An 11,530-nucleotide genomic window follows, 5' to 3' on the forward strand; every position below is an offset into this window, starting at 1 on the left:
ATGGTTACAGAGAGATGTCTGAATTACACCATATTTTCTTTACTCCAACAAACAGCATAACTTACAGACTTCTTCTTCACATCTGAACATGTAATGTGCACCATTACATACCAGCTCTCACGCACTAAACAATAGACAAAAAACCAAACATTTGCTGTCAAGTGTTGCATTGGGAAATCATTCATTTATTATAACTAGACAGGATCTTGTTTAGTTGTGATCGGTAATAATTTCTTTGCGTTAGAGGCAGAGTGGACATTATCTCTCTCTGCTACACACAGTTTGAGAGAGAGAGCAGTGTGTGTTGCACATCTCTACAGTTAAACAGTTCTGTTGTCAGTGTTACTTGAAGTGGTGCGTTCACTGCGCAAATAGGATTTTTAAGTCGTAACAAGCCGATCCCCAGTCAGGGCTAGTCACAAGCTGATGTCTAATGAGTGTGCTAATAATCAGAAATATTACAAAGACATCTAGTTTAACACTAGACATTAGGTCTTTTTCTTAAATTTTTTAACACTGAATAATTTACCAAAAAAAGGGCATTGTTGGACTAATCCTTTGGTAACACACTTTTATTTTCAAAGAACTATCAATCTTTAAAACGCGTGAATCTTCATCCCTTTTTTTGGCAAACGTGCCGTGCACCTACTGGTGTGCATGTTGGTCAAAGATGCTGCATCATACCGTCTTGTGCTTATTTGAAAGCTGTTTTGAACTTGTTTGTTGACAATGTGATGTCCACCATTCCTAACTGGCTGAAAACAAATCAGTTAACTTTTTCCATCTGCATCCTTTACTCTAAAACAAGCTCCCTGATATTTCTAGCTTTAAGTGATCATGTCTGCCAGCAGAGAATCTCCTGCTGTGAAATCTCAAGCATTATGCGTGAATATGGGATTAGGCAAATTTGATTTTGGTATTTAGTTAAAAATTATTGTATTAAGTTATAATTTGTCATGGATGATATTTTCTTTTCTCACCTGAAGGATTCTACCTTAATCCAACTGTGCTACCAGGAGAAAAAAACTCTGACCAGGCAGCTTTTCTCCTACAATAACCTGGCTGTCAATCCTGCAGGATCCCTAACAGGCTGACACCGCCTTAAGCCTTGCTGCCAGCTTGTCTAAAAAATCCCTTACTGTGGGCTTGGTTGTTGGTTTCTTACCGACCTGAAGGCTGTCGTTGCACAGCAGCTTCCTGCTTGCATGCTGCTTTACAAATACCTGCATAGTTAATGTGTCATATGAGAAGATCTGCTGCTCTGGTCTGAATAAACAAGACCCCATCCCCACATCTCTCGATGCTCTTTGTAGAGTCTGGTCAAATTCAGAGAAAAGGTCGGGTCAGAGGTCAGAGGCTGAACAGCTGCTGAAGGCTGAAGGTCACCAGGTACAGATGTTTGATGTTACCAGGGTCGCATTGATGCATTGTGGGTGTTACTTAAAAAGTCTATCCATGTGTTCTTTGAACTTTTAAAGGTTTTTTCATGGAAAAAATATGATTCCGGCCAAACCTTTTGTGGGAATTTGCATCACATTGATCCAAACAGAATCTGTTTTTGTGGGGCGGGCTTCTCTCTCACACACAGGGGCTTTATTTTCATTGTTCCCCTTCAATCTGTCAACTGCGCACAAACAGTCGCATCCTTAAAGCTGCTCACAGGCACACATGCAGTGAACCTGATCTTTACCTCCTTTTGTCTCCTGTGTCACTGGGCACTCCTTGCCCGGCCCACATGATAGCGCCTTTCCCAGGACCCTTGCTTCCTGCATTCACCCTGTTCCCATGACAACTAAGCCTAAAATGGTTAGAGCCTCTGCTATCAGCCAGCCTTGTCAAAGGCAGCTCCCAAAAAGAGCGGCAGTGGGAACCAGCTCCTTGCTATCTCATTTTCATTTCTTCTTAAAGTCTTTAAAGTGTCAGCACTGTTTCCCCTCAGACCGAGCAGCACACGCCTGTATCCACCCTCTTCACCACACATACTGTACATACTCATACACCCACACACACACAAGTATGTATGCATACTTGTGACAACACACCCACAGTGAGATAGCCACTTTGGCTGACTAAGAAGGGCCTCCAAAAGCAGCAGAGAAAATGTTCTTTGGTAAACTGATGAGGTGTGGAGACAGAGGATTGATATTCTACAGCCCTACAGTGCCAGCACACTGATACATGTTCAAAGAGATTTTCTGTTCCATGTTTTTTTTACTCCTTTTAGAAATCCATGTGTTTTTGATGGCCCCTGTGTTGACCATTTCCTCCCTGCTGCAGGAGCTTCTCAGCCTTTCATTTCAAATCTTCACCAGCGTACAAGGAGAACGTTGGAGTGTAAAAGTGAACCTGGGACACTTCCACATCTTTCCTGCATGCCTGTTTATTTTTCTCTCTGGCTATGCGCCAACATGTGTGTGTCATTATGTTTTTTTCCTCCAGGTTTCGTCCATATGAGATCAAAACTGGACGCACTTTGTTATACAAAGTGCCCTCTTTAAATTCACTGTGTGCATTTGCGTCTCCGCAGGAGAAGCCGTACAAATGCAGCGAGTGCAACAAGGCCTTCAGCCAGAAACGGGGACTGGACGAGCACATGAGGACGCACACGGGAGAGAAACCCTTCCAGTGTGATGTGAGTGCCTGGAAGCCAGGGCTCTCCCTCCAAAGCACACTGCCTTTTCTTGATTCCTGCCTGTTTTTGTCTCTATGTGTAAATGTGATGGAGCTCTGGCACCAGGCCAGATGTGGAGCTCGGTTAGAGCCAGATAGGGATCTTGCCTCTCCAGAGGGGCAGAGTTGGCCGATCTCACGTAAACAATTTGAGAGGAATCAGAGGGATAAATTACCCTCTGCTTATAATACTGCAGAAGTAATAATTATTTACAGAGAAGGGGCAATGACATGCAGCCAAACTTCCTGTCAGTATTTTTAACGTTTTAATGCTAAACTATATCACTATTTGTTCAAGGTTTAGACAGTTTTTAAGCATAATTTTAGACTGAAAACACACATTTCAAATCGGGTGAAATTTGACCAAATTCCAGAACCTTTTACTGAATTGGTCAAACCAAAACATTGATTCAGCCAATGCACACTACCAAGTTATTGCTGGACACATTTTTCAGATAACTGGACAATTAAACATCTGATACAGTTGTTGAGCATGTAGACATGTGATGGAATGTCACTGGAGGTTCTACTGCTGATTTGCTCATCACCTCTGTGGTAAACTACTTCTACTTGAAATCATAATGCAGTCAAATCTGAACACGTTTTTTATATTCAGTGTTACTAACGGTTTCCAAAGGCACTGCTATTTCATACTTATATCATGAATAAATGTTGGGTTTTGCTTTGAAATCTAAGAAAATATGTTTCATAAAACTCGAGAAGGTGATTTTCCTTTGTAGCGTAGCTTTTCATGGGTAACAAGCTGAACCTCACTAACCTGAGTGGCTAATAGCTAGATTTCCATAGCCGTAATGGTTTACGTTCTGTTTTTTTAAAATAACAATTGTCTAAAAAACTGTAACTAAAGATTGTTTACATACCTAAGCTACTGGATTACACTTGCCATCTGGTCAGGCTTCATGTTTTACATGGCCTTGGAAAACTATTAATGACCCCTGAACCTTTTTACATGACGTCACATTACAGTCAAAGACTTCAATGTATTTAATGGCATTTTAAGTGATGAACCAACACAAAGTCGTGTATAATTGGAGACTTGAAGGTAAGTTAGGCATGGTTTTGAAAATGTTTTATCAATAAAAAGTAAAAAAATATGACCTGTGTTTGTATTCAGCCCTCTGAGTCAATACAAAACCACCTTTTACATCAGTTACAGCTGCAAGTCTTATTGGGTATGGCTCTACCAGCTTTGGCCTTCCACTGCTCTTTGCAAAACAGCTTAGCTCAGTCTGCATGGATGGAGTTTCCCTGAACATCACGTTGATTAAAAGAAATTTCTGTTTTTGGTCTCATTTGACCAGAGCACCTTGTTTCCCATTTCTGCTGTGTCAGATCCATGGAGTGGATGACTAATTTGTGTCCTGAATCACCCACCTGAGCTGCTGATCCCTGCAACTCCTCCAGAGTTACCATAGGCCTCTTGGTTGCTTCTTGATTAATCCTCTTCTTCCTCAGCTTAGGTGGAATGCCATGTCCCCGTAGGTTTGTAGTTGTGTCATTCTCTTTTAAATTCCAGATGATGAATTAAGCAAACCTCTGAGTTGCTTCACAGAACAGCTGCATTTATACTCGAAGTAAATTACAGCCAGATGGACTCTATTTACTAAGTAGGCAGTTGGTTGTACTATATTTTATTTAAAGGTCTCAGAGGTATCAAAGTGAGGAGTACTGCATACAAATGCATGTCACTAAGTGCTTTATGTTGGTCTTTTCCATAAAATCCCAGTAAACTACATTATAGGTCAAGGTGTATGAATACTTTTGAAAGGCACAGGATGCCAGTGGTGGGGATGCTTAGATCAACGTGTTCTGAGAGAGCAGTTGAGCTTCAGGTTAGATGACAAACAACGATGGTGCTGAGCCCAGATGTTAATAGAGATGGTTGTTGTTTATGAGATCTGGAGAGTTTTCCTCATTGAAAGAGCATCAATTAAGATCTTTGAAGGTTTATTCCTGGGCTTCTTTCCGTTGGCTCAATCAAACATTACATTTTGTAAACAGGCTTGCCAAGTTCCTTTTAAAAAACACTTACCCTATCCAAACACGTTTCTAAATTTTCCTAATGGGTCTGGGTTACAAATCAGCATAACCGAAGCCAGTAAAATCTTAAAATCTTAGGATTCTTCTGAATCTTGAGTTTTTAAGAGTCAGTCTAAAGATAATAACAGTAACAAATTCCTTATTTGTATTATATATAATCGAACAGATGCAGTCATGTTCAGTAAATTAGAATGTGTTCTGATGATACTTATTTGTTAGATTAAAAGTACCTTTTAACAATTTTAGCAACAATAACAACTTTTAAGCAGGTATTACACATACATCATATTGCAAAAAGTATTTGTCTGTCTACTTTTACATGCACATGAAATTTGATGACATCCTGTTCATAATCTATGAGGTCGGATTTGTTGATGGACCCACTGTCACCAGCAAGAGTAACTTTTAACTATTCTGCAAACATTTTCCACAAGATTTAGGAGTGTATTCATAGTTAGATGACAAAAAAAAAAAACAGAATTGTAGCCTGAGCTCTAATTCATCATTCAGGTTTTCAAGAAGATTGAGGTCAAGACTATGCAGGCCAGTCAAGTTTCTCCACACCAAACCTTATACACCTGCAGCCTTGAAAGTGATTGGAACACCAGAATTCGGTTGAGATATCTGAAGCAAAAAACTACCAGAATACAAAAACTATTTTCTTGTGTTTATCTCTAAATCCTTACCACAGTTTATCTTTAAACCCATATCACAGTAGATATATAAGCAGTAAATTATTAACTTTCATAGATTATGAGCTAAAAAAGGTAGAGAACTGTGGAAAATGTGTGGGAACTCTGAGTCAGTGTGTGACAGCTTTCTGGACTGTTAATTCTGCACAATATGTAACAACAAATACAAATACCGAATGTTTTCATTACTGATTGACCATCAGCAGAAGATGGTCACTATATTTTTAATTATTTCAAAACCCAGAAAGCTTTAAAACAGAAAACCCATCTGCCCAGAGACTCATCTGCAGTTATATTTAAAGGCCACAAAATCAGCATCCCACTCACTGACAATTAAGCATCACCACAAAGGGTCCCCCAATGATATCAAACACTCATCCGGCTTCTTTTTCCAGCCTCAGAAGAGACATTTCCATGTAATTAATGTGATCCCCAAACCAGTGGAAATTACAGAACATATGGATTTTATTAGAGGCAGTTTATTTTGAGTCAGACAAAGGGACTGCATGCTTCCAGAAACATTTTCTGGACATAGGAAGAGCTGCGGATTCAGCGTCTGTCACAAAAGTACTGAAATGTTGTCGAGGCATTACCAGCAACGTCTGGGTGGGAGTGAGACGCTGAGGCTCTCCGCTCATCAGCTTCTTGTTACTGCTTCACTCTATAAAAATAGCTTACTGACACTGGGCCTGTTATGCGGACTGTTGAGCCATGTTTAGTAACAGCCAGGTAACACATCAGTGTAGATATCCGATGTGATCCGCTTTTCTATCAGAGCCTTCCTTTAATGCTGTACAGCCACAGATGTATGCTGTCTGACTTTCTAAATGTAATTCACAGATGGAGCCGAGGACACATGCTGAGATTCTCCCAGCTTTATGTCAAAACGGAATTCCGGCCAATGCTGGATTATCCTGATTGATATGGGGGGTTGAGGAGTCATCAGTGTAAAATGACTTATTTAGGATAAATGTTAAAGTAGTGTACAATCCCTCCCACTGCTGAAGGGGGTGGGGGGGTTCTCATACTTTATGTCTTCTTTTTAAATGATTCTGTGTCACTGTGTCTCTGCATTAAGCCTAAACCCCAGTCAGCCAAAGAAGTCAGAAAATACAAGCAGTAGTTACAGTGCCTTACAAAAGTTTTCCAATGCCTTCAACTGTTTCACATTTTGTCTTAATAAAAAATTCAACTTCATTGAATTGTTATGAGAACGTACAGAATGCACAAAGTACCACTTAATTGTGAAGTGGAAGTAAAAGTATTTTCGAAATCCAATTGACAATCTGTGACAGAACTTTATTATCTTCACGGACGTTCTCCATACAGTCTAACTGAATGTGACCTATTATGCAAAGAAAAATTGATAAACAAGTCTCTAGATGTTCAAAGCTGGTAGAGATATACCACAGAAGGTTCCAGCAATAATTATGCTAAAAAGTGGTTCTGCAACTTTGTCATGCTGGAGAAATGAACACAAATGCATGCTAGACCTTTGAGATTTTCATCTATAAACATTTTAGAAAAATGTGTCATTTGCCTTTCCGCTTCGGAATCAAGCACTACTTTGTGTTGGTCTATCTTGTAAAATTCCAGTAAGTAAAGTGACAAAATTCTAGGGGTAGGAATACTTTTTACCATGGCAGTGTAGCTAATTTACTTAGAGTTCTTCAATTTGCTGCGATTGTAAGCCTGTTTGTCTTGTTTTGTAGGTGTGTGATTTGTCATTTAGCTTGAAGAAGATGCTCAGCAGACATAAGCTGACTCACAACCCCAACCGGCCCATGGCGGAGTGCCAGCTCTGCCATAAGAAGTTCACTCGGAACGACTACCTCAAAGTCCACATGGAGAATGTCCACGGGGAGACAGAGAGCTAAAGCCAATTACAGGATCACAAATGAGATCTCCAAGATAAAGTTCTGCCTTGTGTGTGACGTACCAGTAAAGTAGGAACAGGCTGCATGTAGAGATGGACTGATAGTTGAAATGTTGGTATTACCAATAGACGCATGTAGAATACAGGGAACATTAAGACAAGCATGTCACAATTGAAACAAAGACTTCATCTAATTTCTGTTTCCCCATCTTCCTGTTTCTGCATTATTTTTAATATTTGGACAAAGCGATTCCCATATATATATATGCACTGTGTCTGCTCCCATGAATGTCTTGTAGTTTACGTCGAATCCTTCAGACCTCTTACCAGTGTTATTCTATGTACCATTTTAGCCAGAGTTTGTACCTCGATGTACGTCTGTGGCCAGTTTCCAAGTGCTCCAGAAAACCAGTGACCAGATAACTTTTGGGGTCCTTTTCAGGGTTTTACTTTTATCCATTCACTTGGTTTTGTTAAAAGTGACACCTGCTCTTAGGGAAGTCCAAACCTCCACAAATCCATTACATGGGTCTCCAGTTTTGGAGCATATTGTATAAGCGATGGAACCTGATTGTTGAATGGAGCTCTGAAAACAGGAAGTAGCTACATGATCTGCACTAGCTCACAAGTTTCGGCTTTTGTTTACATAAAACCAAGAGAGTATAAACAGGCTTTCATCAGTCTAATCTGCAGCTTTTTCTGGACCTACTTGCTCTTTATTGTTATGGTAGTTAGAATTGGATCCAGGTTTCACACACAGTGATTTGCAAAGGTAATAACAACCCTGGAACTTTTTTCATGTTTTGTCATGTTACAATTGCAAGCCTCAATGCATTTTAGTCAGGTTTTTTGGGTTAGACAAACACGAAGTAGCATATAACTGTGAAGGATGTTTTTCTTTTACAAAAGGGAAAGCCGAAGAGTGGGTTGTGGATTTGTGTTCAGTTCATCTACGGTTATATTTTGTAGAACGTCTAAACAACTACTAAAAAAAATGGATCTCCAAAGCATGATGCTGCCGCCACCATGTTTCACAGTGGCGATGGTGTGTTCAGGGATATGTACAGAGTTAGTTTTTCTCCATAGTGTTTTGCATGTAGGTTTAGTTTTGGTCTCATTACACTTGAACACCTTTTTCCACATGTTCACTTATATCCTGTAACACATTTCTATGGCCCTACAGAACACCTGGATTGATACTTGGTTTAAATTGGACTTTGGGTAACTATTTTTCAATTAGTTGTACTGGATTTTATTTGGGGATAACGTATTAAAGGTGTCTGTACACAAATACACCCAACATCTTTCAGATTTTCATTGTAAAAACTGTCTGGAAACTATATCGTTTCCATTCCATTTAAGACTTAAGCACTACTTTGGTTTGGTCTGATACATAAAATCCCAATAAAGCTTTATTAAAGTTTGCTTGTCATGGTGTGACAAAATGTAAAACGTTCATGGGGTGTGAATACTTTAGGAAGGTCCGCTTTGTTCTCTGACTGTTTTCTACAGTTTTGTTGTTTGAATCTAATGCCTGGTTCCCACGGCAGGATTTTATGACGATTTTTGACCAGATCTTCTCCTTCCGACATAGGCTGATCATTGGGATGGTTCTTAAGATAATCGTATGAGACAATCCTGTTGTGTGTGGTATGTTAAGAGTCATCTGGTCTGCTCGGAAGGACTTCGGGGATGCTCTGACCTCAAATCAGGAATATTGAACATGTTGGATTGTCTTGGCCCAATATCCCAGCATGTGGGGTGTTCCCTGAGGACAAATGAGCACGCAGCCTGTTGAATGTAACATGTAGCCAATCAGAAAGCGAGGTGATGGAAACACAGAAGGGAATTACTCTGAACTCACATTTGATCTCGAGAGGGTTTGTGAGATTTCCATTCTGACATCTGAATGTCCGTGAGTGAAATCTGTTCGTGTGTGGTGTGTTGTGCCTGTAGAACCAAACCTGTTATCCCTTAGAGTTTTTAAGGTCACATGTGGGGTCTCTCAGGTTTTGAAAATCTTGCCGTGTGAACCAGGCATTAGATGGATGGAGTCCAGGTTCAAATGAAGTTTGCCTACATATTTGTGGACCAGACAGTCTCCTACAAAGGGACTAAAGAAGAACCAAAGTACTGTTTTTGTTTTCTTTCCTTAGAAACTTTTTAATCTTTATTTGTAAAAATTGTTGTGCCTTATAAAACATGTTTACATGGTTTTATATTCATCTTTGTTCAATACAGTGTTTTATATATTTCATCATAATCTTTCTTCTTTTCCCATTACTTTTCAACTTCCTTCCTCGTTCAGTGCTCTCATGATTAATCCCCAGTTTTCCAGCTGTTTATTCTACATCTGGAAAATGTGAATTGTCACTTCACACTTTTGTGTTTTGAGATGTATGAAACCTCATCACCTACCAAACATCCATTTCCCCCACTTACTCTATTTACTTGTTTGTGAACTGTTGACATTGAGGGGGGAAAATGGAAAATAAATGGCTTTTAGAGTTGATTAAAAGCATTCATTTCTCGTTAATCTAACCCCTATTCTTAGGTTGGCATTCTGATGGGAGTGGAGGCTAATTAAGGTTTTTTTTTTTCTCTCTTTCTGAGGCCACAGTCACCACTCGCCTGATCTGTAAAGCCACACACTAAAGAGCGCCTCTGATGGTTTCTCTCTGTGGATGCGGAGACTCTTTCTCACGTCCATCCCCCCACATCAGCTCTTTTGGTATCTCCACACTGAAATCTGTGAGAATCCCATGAGCAGTTGAATAAAGTGGGAGCGTTGTTCTCATCATACAGCCTGCTGTTCAAGCTTAATAAAACTTGCCATGTGTGCTTTTGGCTTCCCTAAAACATCTAACTATTACAGCATGTTTCTGTGCATGTTTGTTAGTGTGACTGTTTGCTTTCTACTGCTGATGTTCTGACCTTATAGTCCAGAAACAAAAACTGCAGGATGTCTCCAGGTTCAGATTACGTGCAGCCAATCTGACCTGCCCTGCCCCTCCCCCTAGAGTTTGGTTTACCAACTGGCAACAAGGGGTGCAGCCAGGCGACCATGTCTCTGTCCACTTGTGCCACCAACCTACTGTTCTTTAGTGGTGACGCCTCCAGGCCATAGTGATGCCCTCTCAAAGTGGCATTTTTGCTGCATCTTGTAAACAACATTAGAAGCAGGAATTAGCAGCTGTCCATGGTTTTCCACTGGATATCAAAATGAGAACAGTGACAGGTCCCTGCTTCTGACTTGAACTGCCCTCGCGCTGTTTCTTATATTGTGTTTTTCCTGTATGCAAACATGTGTTATGTGGGACTAAATGTGAGGAAAAGAAGTTTGTGCAACATTAAGTTCTGTCACATCCAGTCACAAAGTTCTTGTTGTGTCTTATGATTCACCCTCATTATGTGTAGTGCAGGTTATATTGGGATAAAGAAATAGAATATGGAAACACCATGAATAATTGGTTTAAATTAAAATAAATATTTACATATCAATGTCTAATCGTTCTTATTCGTCACGGGAAAAGAAGTTGATTCAGTTCCAGGTAAATGGCAAAAATTATCCTTATTTTTTTATTAAACAAAATATATCAGAAAATGTGCCTTCTACCTGTGTGCAGTTAGGACACCCTAATCTCTAATGGCTAAATATACCCCCTATGAGTTAAATAACTACAGTGAGAATAATCTTGTAGCCATCTACCACTCTCTGAGATGTCAGAGCAGCAGCTGCAGCTGAAAGACGTTTAAAGGGTTTCATATATGTTCAACCTATCTTAAGTCCCCCCACAGCATCTCAGTAAAATAAAGATATGGACATTTCATTTCATTATTTTTACCCAGTACTTGATGGATGTTTGGGGTAAAAACACCCTTTGATCCAGGGTGAAATTCATGGTGGATTCTATGATGGTGAGCTGGTCAGGTCCTGCTGCAGACCCTCAAACCATGACACTCCCTCCTCCATGCTTCACAGGTGGTATGAGCTTATTTCCCTTGAATGCTGTATTTGGTTTATGCCAATTATGTCCTCTGTTATGGTGTCCAAAAATGCAGTTTTACATTCATCTGGGAAAAGAAAATTATTCCAAAAGTCTCTGTTTTTGACCAGTCTGGCCTTCATGTTTTTTAAGATGAAATGTTACCTCCTTGCACACCTACCAGTTAAACTTGTGCAGCCTCTTTCTGATTGTTCAGGCATGGACTTTCATATCAACAGTAGCAA

The 11,530-nt window shown here is 39.9% G+C and overlaps 1 protein-coding gene across 1 annotated transcript in view; it reads left to right on the forward strand.

Annotated features, from left to right (window-relative positions):
* The window catches only part of prdm5 (PR domain containing 5), a 74,338-nt gene extending 63,538 nt beyond the window's left edge, over nt 1-10,800 (forward strand). The window contains exons 15-16 of the mRNA XM_047373945.1: nt 2,528-2,632; nt 7,136-10,800. Coding sequence (XP_047229901.1) covers nt 2,528-2,632; nt 7,136-7,300 — 270 coding nt within the window. The 3' untranslated portion in view covers nt 7,301-10,800. The remainder of the gene's footprint in view (nt 1-2,527; nt 2,633-7,135) is intronic.
* Nucleotides 10,801-11,530: the final 730 nt, after the last annotated feature.

Source organism: Girardinichthys multiradiatus, chromosome 9, assembly GCF_021462225.1.
Source record: "Girardinichthys multiradiatus isolate DD_20200921_A chromosome 9, DD_fGirMul_XY1, whole genome shotgun sequence".
Classification (NCBI taxonomy): domain Eukaryota; kingdom Metazoa; phylum Chordata; class Actinopteri; order Cyprinodontiformes; family Goodeidae; genus Girardinichthys; species Girardinichthys multiradiatus.